Raw genomic sequence first — 21,422 nt, 5'->3', positions numbered from 1 at the left:
CAAGCCATAGTGCTCTGATGTTGGTGTTGTTTGGTTTGCCATCTGAGGGTGAGCCTGACCCAGGCCTGGAAGGCGGCTCTTGGTTGGATGCTGCTGCTGTGCTGTGCTTAGTCGCTCAGTTGTGTCCGACTCTTTGCGACCCCATGGACTGTAGCCTGCCAGGCTCCTCTGTCCATGGGGATTCTCCAAGCAAGAATACTGGAGTGGGTTGCCATGCCCTCCTCCAAGGGATCTTCCCAACCCAGGGATTGAACCCAGGTCTCCTGCACTGCAAATTCTTCACCATCTGAACTAACAAGGAAGCCCAAGAATACTGGAGTGGGTAGCCTATCCGTTCTCTAGGGGATTGTTCCGGCCCAGGAATCGAAATAGGGTCTCCTACATTGCAGGCAGATTCTTTACCAGCTGAGCTACCAAGGAAGCCTTCTTAGTAGGATGTTAGGTTCTAAATGACAAACTAGGCTGGAGAATGGCCAGTGAGGGTAAATGGTCCCTTCTTGGCTTACATTTGCCTGGAAACCAGTGAGAATGTACCTAAAGTTGTCTACATCCCACAAATCTTGACAGCAATTCCAATGTTGAAATAAACAACTGACTGGTACCTTCAATTGCTGTGTAGACTTGTTTGGAAGGATCTATGATCCCTCTGGTCCCCCCTCCCACAGGCCACCAGCAAGGCTGCCTGAGGCACTGGTGAGTGTGGTAAGGCCAGCAAAAGCAGGGAGGCCAGGACTGCAGAGGCCTTTCAACCTGGCCGGCTCCTGACTGTTAAGGCTCTGGTGGAAGAACCAGCCTCCCAGGGGCAGAAGTTGGAAAGGCTCTCTGGAGTGGAAGGGGGCGCTTTCTTGTGTCAGATTCCTCCCTTCTCTCTGCTCTGTTTCTTGGGAGAGCAGGCTGACGCTGCCTGAATTTTCTACCCAACTCCCAAATGACCCCAATCCCCCCAAATTCACCTTACACACTTATTGTAGGGTCTTTCTCAACTGCTGCAATTCACTCATCTTAATTTTCTGAAGGCCTGCAGTGTAGGTCTGTACTGTCACACATACAGGCTCTTATTTAATAGAATCATAAAACTGGGAGCCAGCCTAGAGGCCATCTAATGCTGCCTCCTATTTGAAAGAGTCCTTCTTTATATAGCCGTGGGGCTGAACAGTTCCAGAGTTCAGGAACTATAAGAAGGCAGTTTGAGTTGTTAAAATTTCCTTCCTTTGAACCCAAACCTGTCTACTCTAGAGTCACTCAGAAAAAATGTACTGCTTTTTCTTATGATGGCCCTCCAAACCATAGACTGGACACAGAGGAATCACTCTGAGTGCTTATGTAGACCCCAAGGAGGTGTACAAAGGTCGACTTGCCATGGCTACCCAGCTAATATAGGTGAGCCCTTCTATTACCAGTAATAGTGCCAGGATCTGATCACAGATCCAATTCCACTGCTCTCCACACACACAGCCATCTCCAAAGCAGCACTCTGGCACTGAAGCTTCGGTGGCATTTCTCTAAAGAATTGGGAAAACTCAGATACAGACAAGCTGGTGAGGGGTGAAGGGCTGACGAATAGGGAGGCACAGACCCTACCCCGGATGGCCCCAACTGGCCCACGTGCAGGTCTGAGGTTGGAAGAGAGTGATAGGGCCTGTGGTCCTTGGAACTGTGAGGATGCATGTGGTCACAGACAAGCCTAGAACACCACCTCTTGAGGACTCCTGAGACAGGGGCTGAGGAAGCGGGAAGATTTAGTGACCCTCCCTGCTGGCTGCGCAGCAGTCCACTGGTGCAGAGCCTTCCAGCTTTATTCTCCTTTACCCCCAGACAGGTGTATCCTCCCCAGCGACCTGTATCAAGGACCCACAGTGGCTGGGTTAAGATTCCTTGGTTGAACTTTGTGATGACAATTCTCCACGAAGCCGACAAGTTCCCTCTGTTGATGCTGGTTTCTCCAGTCATTAAGAGGAAAGCAATTTTAGTGTCTTCTGTACAACAATTACATACAGTGGCTGAGTATCCAGGAAATACTACTTATAAATCATACTACTACTGTTAAACAACTCCCTCTCCCCATTTAAACACTGGTTAATTTGAAACCAAGATGTTCTTTTTCTTTGCCTTAGACCCCATTCTCAATTTCCTACTTCCCAGGCCTCTCCTACATGGTTAAGAGAAAAAATAAGGAACAAAAAACCACTCAAGCAAAATGGGGACAGTTTCTCACTTTTCTCTTTGGCCCCAAAGGGTCGAATTCGGAGAAGCAGAGTGAGCCTAGGCCAGAGATCACTGGAGAAAGCAGTTGGCAAACCACGTCTGAGGCCAGGTTGCAGAATCAGCTTACTCACTCAAGCAGTGGGGCTGAGACAGCAGAACCCAGACCCCTTCAGCTAAGCCTCGGCTGGAGAGCACAGCTCTGCAGTGATGGAATACACTGCTCTTCATTATAAGCTTGGTCCACTGCAAGGTCGACCCCCAGCAGCTTTAATGACATCCCCACCAGGGGCAACACTGATGCTTCCACGGCCTCCTCCACATGACAGACACAAATGTCACAGGAAAATGCCAAATCAGAGAGACTGCACCCCTTAATCATGGGCAAACACTGCAGCCCTGCACCAGGAGCAGCAGAGTGAGCAAGGGAGATGCAGGGATATTTAATTTACACAGCGGCCATCAGAGCCCAGTCGCAGCTGGGGCAGTGGGAGGGGTCTAGAGTCCTAGAGGGCAGCCCCCCTACTCCCTTCCCCTTGGAGGACCAGTCCTCAAAGACCCTTAGGTGGGGCTCCCGGGTTGCGCAGAGGATGCTCCAGTCAAAAAGAGAGATTTATGAATAAGGCTGTCCCCAAGAAGTTCGTGGCAGGAGATGGCCGCCTACATGGTGGCCCAGGTGTCTGAAAGACAGTCCATGTCCTGGGCACAGTCCTCAGCCTCATGGCCCTAGAGAAAGCCCTCACGGCGGAACTGTTCCTGGAGAAGAGCTCGGTACTGATCAAATCCCCCCTCAACCCGGGTGACGCCGCCTCCTTCACACACCCACAGCTCCCGGCACACCAACCGGATGAAGCGCTCGTCATGGGACACCAGAATCACACCACCCTGCAAGACAGGAGACCGTGGGGCTCTCAGAGGGGCCCAAAGGCGTGCTGAGGCCCAGGCAGAAGTGGGCAGCGTGAAGGTACACTCACCCTGAAGTTGTTGAGAGCACGGCCCAGAGCCTCAATGGTCTCCATATCCAGGTGGTTTGTGGGTTCATCCAGAATGTAGAAGTTGGGACTGGAAGGCAGAACCCAGAAAGGTGGGAAGTTAGGGGGCTGGGAGAAAATGAGTTCTGATACCAAGTCAAGACAATCATTTTCCACTGGGCAAGAGGGGAAAGTGGAGTGCAAAGCTCTAGTCAAGGCGGCTCACCAGGGCATGGTCATCTGAGCAAAGGCCACCCTGCTCTTCTGGCCCCCAGACAAACTGGCAACAGGGCGCACGGCCAGTTCTCCAGAGATGCCATACCGGCCCAGCTGGTGACGGTACTCCTCCTCAGGACGTCCTGCAATAGGCCCCACCCCACCGTGTGGGTTTCAGGCCCAACTCCCTCCCTTCACCATCCACCCAGCCCCACCCCCAATGCTCACATCCTTACACCCAGACTCAGCAACCGAAGGTAAGCCTAGGGGGAGGCGTCAGGCCCAGCCCTCTTTCCTCAGCTCAAATCCCTAACGCACCAGGGAACTTGCGTGCTAGCAGTTCCACAGCACTGACATTCAGGTCCAGCTGCTCCACGTGGTGCTGGCTGAAATAGCCAATCTTCAGATTCCTGCAGACAGATGGGAAGGTGGAGAGGGGATGGAAAGCAATGACCATAAAGCAGTGTAGCTACAGCACAGGAGGGGTTGGAAAGCGGAGGTGTGGGCCCCACCTGTGAGCATGTCTGATGCCCCGAACAGGTGTCAGGTCCCCCATAAGCAACTTCAGCATGGTAGACTTTCCAGCCCCATTCTCCCCAACCTGTAAGAAGACACATGAGTATATAAAGAGCATCCCTGAGTGGGATACAGAAGCAGAGGAGATGAGAATAGATCCAAGGTAGTCCCAGTGACTCCAACAACTAAAAAAAAATTTTTTTTAAGAACTATAGAGAAAAATGAAGTAAACAGTAAAGCCGTGAAGGGGACCAATACCCACGTACCCACTAAGTGCAAGGGAATTAATTCTCCCAACTGTAGAGTTAGTTGGATGTCATCTCTCTTTTAAGAATGAGGAGTCTGTTTAGTAACCAAGCTAAGAAATGGCAGAGTTAGCATCCCAAGTCTGACCCTGAGCCATGCTATCTCCTCTATGTTCCACAGTTAGGAGGACACTCAGAGCTGAGACCAATAAGACAAAGTTCAGTCCCAGCTCACAGAACAGAGATAGCAGCCATACCACACAGATGCGGGATTCAAGATCGGCAGAGACGGAGAGACGGCTGAAGATGATGTGTTTTGGGTCGTAGTAGAAGTCCACCTCATCCAGTTGCAGGACTGGTGGTGAGAACTTCTCAAATCCATCGGGGAATCTGCAGGAGGTGGGGTGATGAGCCTGAGGGCAGCCCCAGAAACAAGAGCTTCCCCACCTGCCCCTCTGACCCAGCACTCACTTCATCACTACCTCCAGCTCCTTATCCACAGGTTTCAGCTCTGGTCTGAGGAAAGAGGAGACAGACTAGATTTGTTCTTTAAAAAATGGATTTGTTCTTATCATACAAGTAACACATATGCTGAAAAGAATAGAGGTTTTTTTGGGGGGTAGCTTTTTGTTCTCCCAGTTAATACACTATATGTTTCAATGTCACAAGATCCTAAGCCTTACCATTTTAAGCTCCCCTACCACCTGTATGTCTAGAAATGTTGCTTCAAGATTAAACTTCCAGTACTCTTTTGGGTATATAACCGAAAAAAAAAAATACTGATTGGAAAAGATACATGAATCCTTGTGTTTACAGCTATATTATTTACAATAGCCAAGACAAAGAAACAACCTAAGTGTCCATCCATCCACAGATGAATGGATATACATATACACACACATATACAATGTGTTGACAAAGGTCTGTATAGTCAAAGCTATGGTTTTTCCAGTAGTCATGTATGAATGTGAGAGTTGGATCATAAAACAGGCTGAGCATCAAAGAACTAATACTTTTGAACTCTGGTGTTAGAGAAGACTTTTGAGAATCTTTTGAGATCAAACCAGTCAATCCTAAGGGAAATCAAGCCTGAATATTCACTGGAAGGACTGATGCTGAGGCTGAAGCTCCAATACTTTGGCCACCTCATGCAAAAAGCCGATCCATCGGAAAAGACCCTGATGCAGGGAAACACTGAAGGCCAACAGGAGAAGGGGGCAGTAGAGGATGAGATGGTTAGATAGCGTCAACAACTCACGAACATCAATTTGAGCAAACTCTGGGAGACAGTGAAGGACAGAGAAGCCTGGGGTGCTGCAGTCCCTGGGGTCGCAAAGAGTTGGACACGACTTAGTGACTGAACAACAACTCAGCCATAAAAACAGAATGAAATTTTGCCATTTGTAACAAGATAAATGGACTTGAAGACTATGCTAAGTGAAATCAGTCAGAAAAAAAGAAATACTGTATGATATCGCTTATATGTGGAATCTAAAAAAATAAAATCTAAAAAAACAGATTCACAGACATAGAGAATAAACCAGTGGTTACCAGTGGGTGGAGGAGAGGGAGGGAGGGGTAAGACTAGGGTAAAGGATTAAACTACAATGATATATTTATTACACAACACAGAGAATATAGTCAATATTTCATAGTAAGTATAAATGGAACATGGTCTTAAAAATTGTGAATCACTACGTTGTACACTTGAAACATATAATACTGCACATCAACTATACTTCAATAAAAAATGCCTCCAAAGCTCAACATCATTAGTAACAAGGGAAATACAAATCACGATTTCAAAGAGGTATTACTTCACATCTACTAGGAGGGCTAAACTTCAAAAGACAGATAATAAATGCTGGCAAAGAGGTGGAGAAATTGGAATCCTCATATACTGCTGGTAGGAATGTAAAATGGTGCAGCTGCTGTTAAAAAAAGTTTGGCAATCCCTCAAAATCTTAAACATAGAATTATTACATAACCTAGCAATTCCACTCCTAGCTATGTAATGAAGAGAATAGAAAACATATGTCCACACAAAAACTTGTTCATAGCAGCATCATTATTCCTAACAGCCCCAAATGGGAAACAATCCGAATGTCTACCACCTGATGAATCATTAAACAAAATGTGGAGTAACTGTACAATGAAATATTATCTGGCCAGGAAAAGGAGTAAAGTACTAATCCAGGCTACATGATGAACTTCAAAAACATGACATTATGCTAAAGAAGCCAGACATAAAAAAAAGATCACAGGGACAAATCTGTCTATATGAAATGTCCAGAATTACCAAATATATACAGACTGAAAGTAGACTTATGGTTGCCAAGGTCTGGGGGCAAGATGAGCTCTCCAAGAGTAGTAATAGAATAGAATAGAAGGCCTTCCCTGCAGGCCTTTCTGCAGGAAGTTAAAGTTGATTTGTAGGAAAGGGAGAGATCTAAAAGGGGAGGGTAAGATGAGAATTGTAGGCATTCCCTACAAAACGAGAGGAGTCAGGGCCCGGTCAGGGACATTGTACTCACAGTTTCTCCAGCATCTTGAGTTTGCTCTGCACTTGGGAGGCTCTGTTGGCATTGTAGCGAAAACGGTCAATAAAAACCTGCAGGTGGACAAGTTCAGGCATGTTTAGCTCCCTCACCCCCTATGACTCTAGTACACGTGGGATGGAGCGGGTCCCCAGTCCTGCCTGCTCTCCCACCTGGATATGCTGGCGATACTGTTGCTGGGCCTCATATTCACGCTGCTGATTGAGCAGTCGCTCCTGCTTGCTCTTGATGAAGGTCTCAAAGTCTCCCCGGTAACCATCCAGCCGCTGGCTGTGCAGGTGGATGATGTCTGTGGCTATGGCATTCAGGAAGTTGCGGTCATGGGAGACGACCAGGATTGTGGAGGGCCACGTCTGAGGGGGTCACAGGATGGCAGGCCCAGTTTGGGAGGGCAATCAGCTCCCAAACCCCAGAGGCCTTGGAGGCAGACGCTCCCCAGACCTGCTCCACACCTGGAAGCACTCACCTGCAGATAATTCTCCAGCCACAGGATGGCCCTTACATCCAGCATGTTAGTGGGTTCTGAAAAAGCAGGGGAAGACATGTTTGGGATTGAAGGGCTGGAGAACTGGAAACTTGGACAACGCCACCCTTCTGCACCCCAAAGTCAGGGTGCTGCATTTCAAACTCACCATCTAACAGCAGCAAATCTGGCCTATGGGAAAGAAGAATGCATGGTTTGAGGTTTCAGGTCAGCGACTTGTTGCCACCTCCCAAGAGCCAAGCTCATCCTCCACAGTATCCACATACAGGTCCAGGGGACTCACCTAGCAAACAGAGCCCGGGCCAGGGCCAGTCTCATCCTCCAGCCACCTGAGAACTCCCTAAAGAGACAGAGCTGCATCAGGGGCGAGTGTTCACGAGAAGAGGCAGAGGCACGGCCAACAGTGTTCAGAGCCAAGAATGGTAGGGGCCACTCACCGGGTGGGCTGCTGCTGCATTTTGGGGGTAAAGCCAAGCCCAGCAAGAATAACTGATGCTCTAGGAGTGAATAAATGAAAGAACCTGATTGGAACAGGTAACAGAAAGGAAAGATAAAATCTGAAGGAAGGAAAGGAATTTTAAATACCTGGCAGGTGCTTTGTCAGCCTCGATCTCCTCCAACTTGGCATAGATTTCTGCCAGCTGTGCAGCTTGTGAGCCCTCAGCCCTAGGAATGGGGGGGGGGGGGAAGAGCTATCAGGCTGAGCGGGAGAAGTTTACTACTTTATCCTGCACCTCAGGACAGTTCCAAAGCAGGCTACTGGCTGCACTGTTGCTGGGACAGGAACAGAACGCAGGAAGGACTTGCTCACAGCAGTGAGGGCAATGGGCACCATGCCAGGAACAAGGAATGCACAGCTCCACCGAGCCAAACTCTAAGCCCTGCTGCTTACTAGGATGGGTAGTTGAATGGCGGATTGTGCCAGCATGGCAGGCACTCTGCGAAGCACGGCTGCTGCTGGTCAGTCTGTCCCAGGGAGCCCTCACCTGCCAGCGGCAATCTGGGCATTGAGCTCCCGCTCCCGACGCAGCAGGTCTTCTCGAACCGTGTCACTCTCCAGCACACTCTGCAGGGCAGGGGTGTCGTCTCCAGCAACCTCTTGCTCCACATGCAGTAGGGAAATGTGGGCTGGGACCCGCAGGCTCCTGGTGGCCAGCATCTTCAGCAGCGTCGTCTTCCCCAGCCCATTCCGACCCACCAGGCCATAGCGGCGGCCCCATGCGAGGTTCACATCTGCTCCAGCCAGCAGTACCCTGCACGGATAGCAGGAAGATGACAAAGAGGGCTCTAGAGACAGCTGCACAGCAAATTTATCAAAAGAAACCTAACTATTTTTAGCCCCATTTCACCGCTCCAAATTCTCCTTTAACTGTTAAAAAAAAAAAAAAAAAACCAACCCGTCAGCCCCACTCCCCCACCACCACTCCCTCACCTATCGCCAAAAGACACATCAAAGTTCTCAATTCGCACATCGTAGGATTTGTTCTTTCCAGATGATTCCAACCGACTTTCCTTTCGGCTGCCTGCCTGGCTGGCTGATGCCTCTTCCAAGACTCTTAAAGGGAGAAATGGATGGCTTTTAGCACTCCCAAGGAGCTTCCATCTCAATAGGGACTGCTCTGCTCTCTTCTCAGCCCTTTTCACTAACTCACAGAGGGTTGCTGGTCTTGAGTGTGTCCTTCTCTGAGCGCTTCTCCTGCTTTGCCTTCAATCGAGCCTCAGCTTTCTCTAGCTTCTTTGCATTCACCGTCTAAGGGTCCAAACATAATGCATTTCATCCTATGGTGTAGGCTCAAGGACTCAGGGAAAGTCAATCAGAAATGCTCCAGGAAGATACGCCAATACTTAGAAACAGTCAACTCTCACCCCCACCAGAGACACAGACCCCTCCCTTTCTTCTTCCTCTCCCTCCTCACCGAGGACTGTTCCCTCTTTAGTAGGCCTGGAAGTTTGGTGCCACAGTCTGTAAGCGATAAGAAAAGCAGTCACCTTCTCCCTAAGGGAATGGAAACTAACATTTTCAGTGACTAACATGAATCAGACACAGACCCATATATTTAAAAGAAAGCTTTACAAATCCTGGAGATAGGTATCAATTCTCTCAACACTTAAAAACTCAACTCACAGATTAAGGATACAGCAGCTAAGAGCAGTTAAGCAACTCTTACAAGATCATGCAGTAGGTTAGTAAGCTGCAAAATTGGGAAGTGAACCTAAATCTGTCCAGCTCCAAGACCCATGGGTCCTACCACACCCAAGAGCTTGGAGACCTCCCCAATCTTAATCCCTTTATTAATGGCTCATTTGCCCTCAGTAAAGACATCAACTAACTCCTACAACCTTGTCCTGTGGAAAAGAGGTACCAAGAGTCCTGAGCCCCAGAGCGCAGATGGCTAAGGGGTGGAGGACGTAGGGCAGCTAGTTCAATCTTCCCTCTCTCTCACCGTAGTTCTCTGTTATCTTTGACAACTGGATGGGGGCGTCTAGTAGCACCTGGCTGCTTCCTTGGGTCTGTGGTTCCGCCCTTGAGGGTAGGGATAAAAAGCAATGGGTTAGAAGAGCAGGAAAAAGCTCTATAGCCATCAGACCGTCTTCTCCCACGTCTTGTCACCTGACCGTCCGCTCTCCCATCTCCCCTCGAATCCCCCTGCCCTAGCACGTACAGGCGCAGAGTGTTGTACATGCGCTGGCACACGGCCCTGATGCCCGCGTCATCCTTGCTGTCCCCGGACACCTCCTGCAACAGTTCTCCCACAGCTTCCACCAGGTCATCCACAGACTCGAAGTCCGCACTGCCGCTGTGCAAGACGCCTAGGGAGGGCGTGTCAAGACACGAGGAAGAGACCAGGCAAGGTGGACATACAAGTAGTTTTGGTCCCCGTACTGCGGCCCCAGTCCGGGCTCCAGACCCAACTGGTCCTCGGGACAAGAGGTCACACAGAGGAGAGGCCTAGCGGCGGTCCCCGCCACTGATCTGCCTTAGTACTTCCCCCCGCCCTGACTTCCACTTCGGCATCCCCAGCGCGTTGATTCGGTTCTGCTCACCAGTCACGTAGTCGAAGACCTGTCCATCAATTTCGGGGAACTCGCTCCGCAGGATTTCAGCGCAAGTCGCCATGTTCCAGTCGGGCTCCCGTCCGCGCAGTCGCTGTGAGACCCCGGTCAAGGCCCGCCCCCTACCGGTTCCCCCGAAAGCTCGCCCTTCCTTCCAAAGCGCATGCGAAACGGTGACGTAAGAAAGGCGCGGAGTGCGCAGAACCCGGTGGGAGGGCCGAACGGAGCTGGCGGTACCGTACGCAAGCGCCGCTCAGAGTCTCCGCCGAGACGCAGTCTCTGCGCTTGCGCGACTCTTCCTCACTGAATTAGCCACATGTACGGTTCTCACAGACTTCTGGGAGGTGGAGATCCTGCAGGGGGCGAGGGCGGGGTGCAGGGAAGCTCGCGGTTTATCAGGCCATGAAGGGAACCTCCCGAGAAGGGCGGTCGATAAAGCACGTTGGCCTTGCTAGATTCTACATGCTCCCCAGAGGCGCGTCAGCCGCTGCGTGCTTGTCCATTTTGGAGCCCGCTGAGAGCATTGCTGACTCACGCTGGTGCCTGAGCTCTCATAAGCCCCTGGTGCCTTTTCTGTGCAGTAGCAGATTTTGTTCGGTTTTCAGGCCTACAGGCTGCTTGTCTTATCAAGTAGCCAGCCCGCCCGCCCGCCCGCGACCTCTCGCACTTGACGGCTCAGCAGACTTAAGCGAATAACGCCCTTTGGGCCTTCCATCACTCCCGGGCACTTCCTCACTGACCGCCACTGGGCAAGAAAACCAGATCGACAAGGTCTGTGTAATTTCATTAGTATTCCCAACCTACACCCAAAGCAGACTTCTCGGCAACCTGAGTCTCAGTAAGTGACCGTAAAAGGCTATTGCCTTTCAGTGTTTCCCTCAGGTAAAAGTTAGGCATTTCCTCAAAATGCTACCGCTTCACATTTAATATGAATATTCTTCCAAACTGGCTCCAAAATTGTCAGTTAAAGTCACACCCATTCAACGTTTTGTCATTGAGGAATAAGATTTCCATTTTATTTGAAACACAGGAAAAGTGGAATTCTCACAGGGAAACTACAAAACTATCTGGTTTCTTCAACAACATTGCAAAAGCTGAGGGAGAACCTATGGATTTTAAGATTTTACAAGCATCCACCAATCAAGGGACCTTGTTTGGATCCATATGTAAGTTGTGACAGTTTTTTTGTAGGACACTTGGATCAAGCATACAGTTTGGATGTGACATTAAAGAGCTGATCACAAGTTGAACCACTATGATGGGAGTTCATTATATATTTTCTACTTGTTTGAAATTTTCTCTTAATAGATTTCTTAGGTTTAAAAAGGCAGAGACCAAGCAAGGAAAAACTGGTGATGGCAGATCTTTGCTCCAACACATTAGCAGAATATGGAGCATTCCCCTCAGGGTCCTGTTCACACAGTTCTTTGGCAAGGGGGAGGCATGGAGGGAGGAATTATCTAAGAGGCCTGCCTGCCTGTTCAGTGACCCCATGGATTGTAGCCCACCAGGCTCCTCTGTCCATGGGATTTTCCAAGCAAGAATACTGGAGTGGGTTGCCATTTCCTCCATCAGGGAATCTTGCTGACACAGGATCGAAGCCTGGTCTCCTGCATTGCAGGCGAATTCTTTACCACTCAGCCATGGGGGGCGGGGGGAGCCCATAAGAGGCCCGGGAAGAGTGAAATTTTTCCTTTTTACAACATACCCACCAAGGTCTGGGAAGCTTGAGTAACTAGGAAGAGGATAAAATTAAGAGGTCAGTTTGTTTCTAAGGATGGCTGGGAAGACCAAATGTACACCTTGCTTAATCTCTGCTAATTAGAAAAATACCTGCCTAAAACTGAGGATGATTTTAGGTAAGAATTTCTGCCATCAGGGAACTGAGGCCAGGTGGAGCTGCTTGCCCTTGAGGCTATCAGAGGGGCATTCTAGGGGAAATACCTGTCAGGGTAAGGGCTTGGTTGGCCCTGAGGGACATAACAATTAAGATATGACAAAAGAGTTTAGAAGAGAATTCCACTTAAGGCTGAGTTAAGACAGGGGAGGGGCAGTCCCACCAAACCCTCTCCCCTGTAGCTCCCACTTCAACACTTAAGCCAGCAGCTCCGTTCTACAGAGTTTATTAGGTTTATAACTGGACGAAGTCACACGTGTACAAAATGAAGCTCACACTATCCCAAAGCAGAGTAGGAATTGAGGGCTGGGGATCCGTTACTGGCCTTTGGGGGAGCTCCGAGGTGAGGGGCAGCCAACCCTCCCACTCCAGAGATGTGGCCATAGGAGAGGGGAGGAGAAGGAGCCCACTTGGCTTTGGTCACAGAACTCAAGAGCCTGGCAGTGGGCTAGGGCAGGCAGATGGCTGGTGGAGTAGGAGCCTCTGAAACCACCCCGTTCAGGGAGCCCAGGGACTGCTCCACCAGTCCCACTCGCAATGTGGTTGGTCCAGACCTAGACTCGGGGGCTAGTGCAAAGGGCAGGCAGCAAAGCAGGAGGGAGGAGACACTGATGTGTGGTGGCCGAGGGCACCCAGAACTGTGGAAGAGGGTGGGTGGGGAGGTGGGCTAGCGGCCACCAGGCAGCTAGCAGCGGGTCTCATAAATGCCGCTGCGGCCAATGTAGCGCACCCATTTGATGACATCGTGGTCGCTGTAGTTCAGCTTCGGTTCAAACACCTTCAAGTAGCGCACCTTGAGGCCAGAAGGTGCGAATGGCACCTGGGCAAGGGATAGCTCCAGTTAGGGATATAGCCTTCCTTTCATAGCCGGTCTCCTTGGGGAGGTTCCACAGCCCTGCCATACCTCATCTCTCTACTAGAAAGGTTTGAATGACTGGGACCCTGAAAGAAGCTCTGGGAAGCTGGGATGGTGAGGGGCCCCCTAAGAGGTTACTAAAGAAGAAAGAATAACTAGCAATCTATGGTTTGGGTTTGAAGTCAGGCCCTGCCTGTGATGACCTGAATCAGTTCCTTTAATCAGCAGGTGACAGCAACCAAAGACCTACCTTAAAATATACTTATCCTGCTCAGTTTTATGGACTTAAACAGTACGGTGGAAAAAATTACATGTCTAATGTGCATAAAGCAAAGTCAGCCCATTTTCCTGTCTTTTGTCTTACTGAGCATGCAAGCAATCTCAGTTTTTCCTAAGAATTGTTTTATGACAAGCCAAAGGAAGTCAAAGACTTTTGTCAGTGTGAATATCAATTTCTAGGAGGAAGCCTGCAGGGGAAGAAATGGGTCTGTGAATTGAAATCACTTCTCTCAGGGGTCTCAGTTTAAGCATCAGCAAGGTGGTAGGTGCAGAGGTTGACTGGAAGGATTTCTAAGGTCTTTCCTAGCACACATTGCTCTAGACCCCTTCTCTGCCGTACCTCAAAGTTCATTGAAATGGGGGGTCGAGCCCATTTCTTCTTGTCGTTGGTGGGCAGCAGCTCAATCTCAGCGCTGATTTGCGATTCCTTCATGCCTGCCATGCGCTTGATCCTGGAAACACAGGGTCAACAGGCAGCACGGGCCCCTGGTAGCTAAGAAAAGCTTCAAGGGGGGTTACTGCCCCTTTAAGGAAGTTGTGGGGGGAAAAGAACCCAGAAGCTCAGGGGAGGTTCCAGGGCAAGGCAAGGTGGTGAGGACTCCGATAACCTCTTGCTATGAAACCTTGGGTCTGTTATTCCTTTAGCACTGTGGGCTGCATGCAATTTCTGCTTAGACACATGGCCAAGCTATCTCTTGCGCTCTACTTCAGAGGTACAAGGGCAAATAGGGAAACGTTAAAGAATCGTGATAAAAGCAAGCATGCCCCAGTGCAGGCATGTGCACAACTGCACAGAGGTACAAGGGATGAGAACACAACCAGGGGCTCCAGGAGAAGCAGTCACCCCTACTCCCCCAATACACACACACACGTGTGCGCACAAAAGGTGACACTTAACAAGAGGGTACACGAAGGCTTCTTGAGCCCTATTGTGCCCTCACGAAGGAAAGACTCACTTCCACACGATGGCGTTCTCACTGGCCTTATACTTGGCCTTCCCCTTCATGCAGATTACCTGCACCCCACTAGTGTTCAGTGGGGTTGGGATCCGCACCTAGAAGTGACACACGTGTCAGGGAGCTCTGTTGAATCCTGACATCCCTTGCCTTTATACTTAGAGACAAGTGCTGCCTCCTCCCTAAGCCCCTTATCCTCACCTCAATCTTCTGAGCCAGTAGTGAGGGTTTGAAGTTGGACTTAATGACCACCTTGACCTCCAGCTTGGTGCGTCCCACTTCCCGAACTAGTGGGATCACGCGAAAAGGAAGGATGATGTCCTTGGTGGTGCGATACCTTCAGGGGTGTGATAACTTTAGGTTGGCACAGCAGAGCCTGTCCTCCCCCCTCTCCCTGCTCTCTGCCAATAGTAACCCCTGCTCCTCACACCCCATTGGCACCTCATGAGTTCAAATTCTCCATCTGGTGGGATAAAGCTGATGCTGCGTTCAGAATCAAACTTGCTGAGTCGCACACACTGGTGGAAGGTGCAGTCATCAATGGCAATTGATTGCTTCCCACTGCAAGCAGGGATAGAAGGTATTGTTGGTACACGAGGATGGCAGCAGTGAGTCGGGCTGGGAGACCCACGCACCCACAAAGGCTGCAACAGCCTGGACAAGGTTTGCACTGTAATCTATGGAAAGCTTTCAGAATGCAGCTTTCTCACTTGGGGGGTCCCTTTCCTAGAGTTATGGATGAGTGGAAGCTTTGCAAACTCATTATCTTTTGAGAGTTCTGCTGTATGGAACACAAAAGTTTTAGGCATACTGGGCAGAGGCCATCAGTATGTACAGAAGAATCTTGGTCCTTGGGACCAAAAAAAAGGGGCTTACTCTGAGTAGGGTGAGGACAACCCCCTCATCTCTTCAACACAGATACCAAGACCAACCAGCCAAGCACACCCTTGGGAAGTGAGAGTTTGCGTTACTGCAGACATGCAATCTAGAAGGAACCTGTGATTCACCAGGCTCTGCTCAGCCGTCCAAGGTCCACCCTCTCCCACCAGCTACCCTGCTTCGGGCACCTCTTGCTTGTTTCATCAGCTGTGCCTTTGCCTTGCTTCTCAATGACGATCTTGTCATTCATTCCAAACTTGCACTCAGGCATGCCACTCAGATAGCTCTTCATCACCACCCGGCCTGACACATGGGCGCTCAGGACCTGCCCTGGTGATGGACAGATAACCAGAAGCAGCTGAGTCAGGACCAATATCCTGCCCTGGCTCCCCTCCAGCTTCATCACGCAAGGGCCCTCACCTTGCGGGGACATGAGGAGGTTCACACTCTCCAGCACATCCAGGAAGAGCTCATTCCGGCGATACTTGATGCCCTCTCGCCGCCAGCCAATCTGCCCGGTCACCTGGCTGGTGATCTGAGACTGCTCTTCTTTTGTCTATATGGGGCACAGAGACAAACAACAAGGCCTCACTCCTCGTTCCCTTCAATTCTCTTATCTCCATCCCCACTCCACCCTCATCCCCTCCCCCTTCTAGTCCACACCATGTGACCCATATTCCCCCATGGGGCAGGGCCTGGAGAAAACTGAGCAAAGCTGCAAGGGTGGAAGCTGAGGGAACAGCTTACCTGATGCTGGAGAACACAGAGCCAACACGGTACCCACAGGAAGCAGCAGATGAGCACAGATGTGAAGAGGCAGGCAGAAAAGAAGGAGAAGGCTATGAAGCCTGGATCCCAGAAGGGGACCCAGGCTCTCTCCTCCTGAGGAATATCAAGCCTCCAGAGCAACCCACACCCCCCTCCCTGCAACATAAAAGGAAACTGCTTGAGCTGTATTCCCAGTAACAGAGATGCTGAGTTGGCAAGCTCCAGGGGTGGGAGAAGGCCACACAGAGCAAAACAGGCCTGCAGTCATGGCAGAAGGCTCAGGCCAGCACTTCCTATCAGGGATGGGCTCATGAGTCAGCTCAGAAAAGGCTTGGGGGCCAGCTGGGATGAAGGGAGGCTGGGCTCCACCCTGTCTATAGCCTGGACAGTTTGAGTACCTGGCTCTTGATGCCCTGCTGGGTGATGAAGGTTTTCAATGCACCTGTCTCCGAGTTCTGTGGGTAGCCAAAATCTAGGATTTCTGCAAAAGGAAGGGATTCATCAGCTCCTAGAAAAAGCTGAAGGCTCCTACTTCCCATCCCTCCTGGCCTGGATACATCTGGCCAGCATAGCTCTAAAAGACATTGTAGCATCATCTACAGCAAGATTTTTCTAGCTTTGTAGCATTTACTCTAGAATGTATGCTTTATAAGAAAACAGTTAAAACATCACATTTTTTTCAAATAGAAAAAAAATCAGAAGAGTCACATGGCCAGTGGGTAAGAAGTCCAGAAGCCCTAAGCCCTTAAAATACAGAGAGTTGATGTGGGAAGGTGGAAGGACTCTGTTCACTTAAATCATACCCTACAGAGGTAACTGCATCCAGAGGAACCTGTAATATCACATCCTCATCCAGGTTCTGAGGCAGCTCTTGATATGAAAAGCTGGTAGGACAGTCAGTGTAGTAAGGCCCAAACCACAAGGTTAAGAGAATGAAATGTGCTTAACTGAACAGCAGGAGGACCAGCCACCAAAAGACCTTTTGGTCTTCCCCCACCTCTACTCGCTAGCCTATTTCTGTATTCACTTCAGATCAGTCTTTAGGTCTGGATTTGGACTATCCTCCTCCTGGCTCAAAAGACCATATAGGAAACAAAGTTTAGAGAGCACTGGAGCGAGCCTCAGACCTACTCCCACCTCCAGGCCAGGCCCCACCAGGCTTATTCCCACCCGGGACCCATTGCCCCACCAGCCTCACCATCCAGCAGCTCATATATGAGCACAAAATTGTTCTTGATGTTCTCTTCACTGATCTTGCCAAAGTAGGCAGCCATTACGTCACACATCTTATAGAGGAATTCGAAGACCATGGCAGCATTGACATTCTGCTTGGTGACAGCTGCCAGCCAGATATTGGACCGTTTAACATGGAAGAAACTGGTGCGAGCGATGTTGGTGACGGGGCTGCGCACCTGCTGCCGGGCGTGAATAACATTGACCCGAAAGGCATCCACTGCATTCCTCCTAAGAGAGAAGAGTACACAGAGGCTGCTCAGTACAGGCAAACCTCACTCCGTGGGGATCAACCACAGCTGCTAACAAATAGCCACCCTCCTCTCTGCTGAAGCCTGACACACACTTGAAAGCCAATGCCTTAACTGTTGGGCTAGTTTTCTAAGACTCTGCCCAGCAGGGGCCCGAGAGGAGGGCCAGAGCCAGGCTGACATCTGGCCACAAGAGACAGGAAGTCAAGTGGCAATGACAGTAGGGCAGATAATAAAGTGAGCTCTATCAGATTTAGAGAAATATGTTCCTGACTCCCATGCCTGGCTGCAGTTTCCCTGCTGCCACCTCTATAGCTTCTCAGTAAGCTCCAGGCCCAGAAAAGAGAGAGACCCTGCTTCTTCTCCAGTCTTTCCACCAGCGGGGAATGCTGAGTCCTCCAGAAGGTAGCAAAGCCAGCATGCCTTCAGAGAAGGCTCTAATATACTGAGGGAAAAGCCAAGGGGTCACAGAGCTGGGTCACCCATGCTTGTCCAGGATCTAATTCCAGGGCAAGTTCAGGGATGAAAAAAAGAATGAAGAGAACAGTGATGGGGGGGCAGGGGCCCCCACCCACCTGTGCCTGGGCAGCAGCTTGACACGCCGCTTACCTATTGCTACAGCAGCCAATGAGATGGGATGAGAGAAATGACGCCACCGGGAAGAGGAGAGTGACAGTAACGAGAGAGAGGGTTAGAGACACAACACACTGGGGTGGGCAGCACACACCATGCGGGGGAAGCAAGATGGGCCACAGGCAAGGGGTGGAGAGCACAGCAAGGCATGCAAGACAGTGTGTGCCCTGGTCGGCTCAGCCAGGCCCTCCAGGGCCGGAGGAGGGATGTGGATGGGTACAGGCATGCCAGGCGTTGCCATGTCTCTAGCTCATGCCCCACCACCAGCCAACAAACAGGCACAAAGGCCAGGCTATCCCCATTAGCCATGAAGCTGGGAGCCACTGTAGCAGGCCCATCTCTGACTGTCTAGTCTAAGCAATTCCAGGAAGAAAAACAGGGCAGCATGAACCAGAGGAACCTAATCTCATCAGAGCTCCTGAGGCTAGGACAAGTCCCCTCTGTCAGGGAAGGTCAGTGGCATGCAGGGTGGGGCAGAATAAGTGAGGCTGTGTCTCCTGGTAGAGGTCTGAGGACACAGACAAGGAGCTGTTCCTGGTCTACTCTGATAGACCAGAAAAGCAGCACAGCCTCCCTGCCCATCCCTTGGTGACCCAGAGAATGCCTCAGGCTTGCTCACCACCTCTATTCCTGGAGTGGCCAAGAGGAACTGAAAACAGCTGAGTCAGCAGCCTGACTCCTGAGGAGTGGGAGAGGATTCGGCAGCCTGAAGAGTCCAGTAAAGGCTCTCACCACAAGAAGGGCTTTTGAGAGCAAGACTTAGATTAGTACTGCCAGCCTGCCAGCTAATTCCACCCGCTAGAGACAGATCTCCCTTCTCAGAGGAGGGATCAACCCTTCAAGCAAAAGCACTCATCTCCAGCAACTAGGTCTGTCACTACAGGGAACAGGAAGCAGCAAGGCTAGGAGTTCCTAGGACTGTGGGGGTCCTGCCATTTCACAGGTCCCACTGAGTGGCCAGCAACTGGCTGCTTGGCCAATACCACCAGACCTAATGGGAACCAGGCTGTAATAGCTGAGCATCCAGGATGCAGCAAGGGGTGGGGAATAGTCCAGATCAAGCCTCTGGGAGAAAGAGACCTGGCCCTGCATGCTGGAGAGGAGGGATGGGAGTCGGGGCACAGCTGGCTCAGCCAGGGCACTCACCCGATGTCATCTCGGTAGACCCGGGAGATGAGCACCTCCCCCTTGTGATTATAGATGAATAAGCCTCCAATCATGGCGGCAGCTCAGTCTTCGCAGCCCATTGCTCTGAGAAGAGACCTAGGATAGATGAGGGCAGTGTAAGGGAAGGCGGCAGAATCTGAGCCCTGTCCCCTAAGGGGCTGTCCAAGTCACTGGCTGGGCCTTTTTTCTGACTCAACCCTCCAGCAAGTGACCCTACAGTCCTCTCAGCCAAGCCCCTCCCTTTCACCAGGCCCCAGTTCCTGTTTATCCCATTCTGGAAGGGAGAAAAGGAGAGGGACTTAGGCCCAGGATTCTAAGGCCATTCTGACCCTCCCTTTCCTGGGACTGAGCCCAGAGTAGCCCCCTCCCCCTTTCACAGCGCTGAGCTCAGCAAGGCCCCTTCCTGTGCAGACTCTCAATCAGGCTCTAGCTGGTGAGTCACTGCAAAGGCCTGCCTGCGGCTGCAGGAATGGCGGTAGGAATTACTCCAGCTGGTTCAGGCCTGGGGGCCCCAGGCAAAACTTTAGGAGCGCTACTCTCAGCCTCCACTACCCTTCAGAGAAGGCAGCATGGCCTGAACCTTTGACTCTCTAATTCACAAAAGTCTAAACATTCTAGGAAAGGGTGTGCAGGGATTAGGGGGTAGAGAAGAGAGCCCTAAGGCCCTGACATCAACCCAGGAGTGCTGCTCCAACCTCTCCCAGGCAGTCAAATAAACAAGCAAAAGAGCAGAGAAGAAAGGCCCCAGCCCTGACAGACTACACTTCAGTGACCCAAGGAGCTTATCAGTTATTTCTGACCACCTCTCTTTGAAATAGAGAAGCTCCCCCTCAGCTCCCAAGTAAATAAGAATACAGGGGTGTTGTGAGGAAGGGGAGAGCAGGTTCATAAGATCAAGAGATCCTTCCAGTAGAAATTCTGATTCCAGACCTGCAACATAATTCATTTCTGACCTGAATGCCTAAAAACAAGGGGCAGAATCCCGGAACTATCTAAATTATTTGGGTCCAACTAATTTAGATTGTTTGCAAGGAGAAAAAGGGTTTAGTTCTATATTTCCTGGATTAGCCTTGGTGTTAATTTCACAAGAGAGGCAGTTTAGGAGACTTTCAGTTTCTAAACTGGAAAATAAAATGTATTATAATACCAGTCAAGGTGTCCCAGGATGAGAGAATAAGTCTCTCAAACTGGTGGACACTTCCCATTCCTCAGTCCCAGAGACCAGGAGAGAAAGCGCAAAATGGAGGTTGAGCCCTGGGCAAAGAAGCAAGTTCACAGGGATCAGGTGGTAGGGAGCTCAGGGCATCAGAGAAGCAGAGATGGTGCCCAGGTCAGGAAAGGAATTTTTAGTTAAGGGATAGACTGGCAGCAACAGCCAGGCAGTGTACTCAAGTGAGCCCACAGCAGCAACAGAGCTGGTGGGGGCACCTGGAGAAAAGAGTTTCCAGTATGGCAAAGGTCAAGGCTTTGAAGAGGAAAAAACGGCAGGGTGAGACTAACAGTGGTGAATAAGGGAAAGCTGGGGAGACGTAGCTTGCTGTGGTATGCAGGTGTACAAGCATGCGCGGGTGGTGGGTTTTTCGCCCCGGGGAGGAGGACATCACCGGTAAAGATGGTTCCACGGCGTGCGGGGGCTGTCACTCAACTGCAAGGAGAGGGTGCCACAGAGTGGGGACCTTGTGACAGTCCAAGGAGGCGGCACAAGGAGGTGTCACTGTCCTAGGGGATGGGGGAATTGTCCTTGCGCCGGGAGGAGGAGGCGCCGAGGGCTAGGAGGTTGTCACGATCTCAGGGAGGGGGCCGCCGCGCGGCGTCCGTGTCTGGGAGGATTCCAGGAGGGTCTCCCTCTCAAGCGAAGCTCCGGGCGGGTCAGGTGGAGGGCATCGCTCCGCGCCCGTCCTGCAACCGCGCCCCGGGCGCCCCCGCCCCGCCGTCAGCTCCCTTTCTGATCTGAAGGCTGAGGCCACTCCCGGGTGTGGGCTGCTTTCCGCGTAGCGCAGTGCAGTGAGCGGCAAAGCTGGGCAGCCAGGAAGGCGTCCTCCCTCACCCCGTACGGCCAGATCCCGAGCTCACCTGGTGTCCGCGGCCCTCTGCTCGGCCGGCCCGGCCACTCTCCGGATCCCAAGATGTCCGCCCGCCCCCTGCTCGCCTGCCCGCTGCCTCGGCTTTCACTGCAGTGTTGCGGCCCCGCCCCGGCCTCAACTGCGCGTGCGCACCCGCCGAAGGCGCAGACTACAAATCCCAACAGGCCTCTCGG

The 21,422-nt window shown here is 51.1% G+C and overlaps 2 protein-coding genes across 5 annotated transcripts; both read right to left on the bottom strand.

Annotated features, from left to right (window-relative positions):
• Nucleotides 1-1,722: 1,722 nt before the first annotated feature.
• On the bottom strand, nucleotides 1,723-10,397 carry ABCF3 (ATP binding cassette subfamily F member 3). The gene is made up of 21 exons (XM_040252005.1): nucleotides 10,238-10,397; nucleotides 9,856-10,003; nucleotides 9,637-9,716; nucleotides 9,109-9,155; nucleotides 8,845-8,942; nucleotides 8,625-8,747; nucleotides 8,179-8,445; nucleotides 7,778-7,858; nucleotides 7,630-7,689; nucleotides 7,476-7,532; nucleotides 7,341-7,363; nucleotides 7,175-7,230; nucleotides 6,861-7,061; nucleotides 6,685-6,761; nucleotides 4,622-4,666; nucleotides 4,408-4,540; nucleotides 3,902-3,990; nucleotides 3,708-3,799; nucleotides 3,400-3,532; nucleotides 3,177-3,264; nucleotides 1,723-3,087 (listed from the first exon to the last, which is right to left on the bottom strand). Exons 1-21 carry the CDS (start codon nucleotides 10,308-10,310, stop codon nucleotides 2,929-2,931), a joined length of 2,130 nt encoding a protein of 709 aa, XP_040107939.1. The 5' UTR covers nucleotides 10,311-10,397; the 3' UTR covers nucleotides 1,723-2,928.
• Nucleotides 10,398-12,353: 1,956 nt separating this feature from the next.
• On the bottom strand, nucleotides 12,354-21,404 carry AP2M1 (adaptor related protein complex 2 subunit mu 1). 4 transcript variants are annotated; one of them, XM_040252019.1, is made up of 13 exons: nucleotides 21,239-21,363; nucleotides 19,145-19,261; nucleotides 17,975-17,980; nucleotides 17,080-17,345; nucleotides 16,280-16,362; nucleotides 15,861-15,866; nucleotides 15,534-15,669; nucleotides 15,302-15,443; nucleotides 14,676-14,795; nucleotides 14,436-14,571; nucleotides 14,235-14,332; nucleotides 13,619-13,730; nucleotides 12,354-12,963 (listed from the first exon to the last, which is right to left on the bottom strand). In XM_040252019.1, exons 2-13 carry the CDS (start codon nucleotides 19,216-19,218, stop codon nucleotides 12,829-12,831), a joined length of 1,314 nt encoding a protein of 437 aa, XP_040107953.1. In that variant the 5' UTR covers nucleotides 19,219-19,261; nucleotides 21,239-21,363; the 3' UTR covers nucleotides 12,354-12,828. The 4 variants fall into 4 exon arrangements, with proteins under 4 accessions (XP_040107953.1, XP_040107963.1, XP_040107973.1 ...); XM_040252029.1 differs by lacking the exon at nucleotides 17,975-17,980 and having other exon boundaries at nucleotides 21,239-21,404; XM_040252039.1 differs by lacking the exon at nucleotides 15,861-15,866.
• Between the last annotated feature and the right edge of the window lie 18 nt (nucleotides 21,405-21,422).

This window comes from Oryx dammah, unplaced genomic scaffold (assembly GCF_014754425.2).
Source record: "Oryx dammah isolate SB20612 unplaced genomic scaffold, SCBI_Odam_1.1 HiC_scaffold_2, whole genome shotgun sequence".
NCBI classification, from domain to species: Eukaryota; Metazoa; Chordata; class Mammalia; order Artiodactyla; family Bovidae; genus Oryx; species Oryx dammah.
The sequence above is the reverse complement of the archived record's forward strand: the minus strand, read 5'-3'. Positions and strand labels throughout refer to the sequence as shown.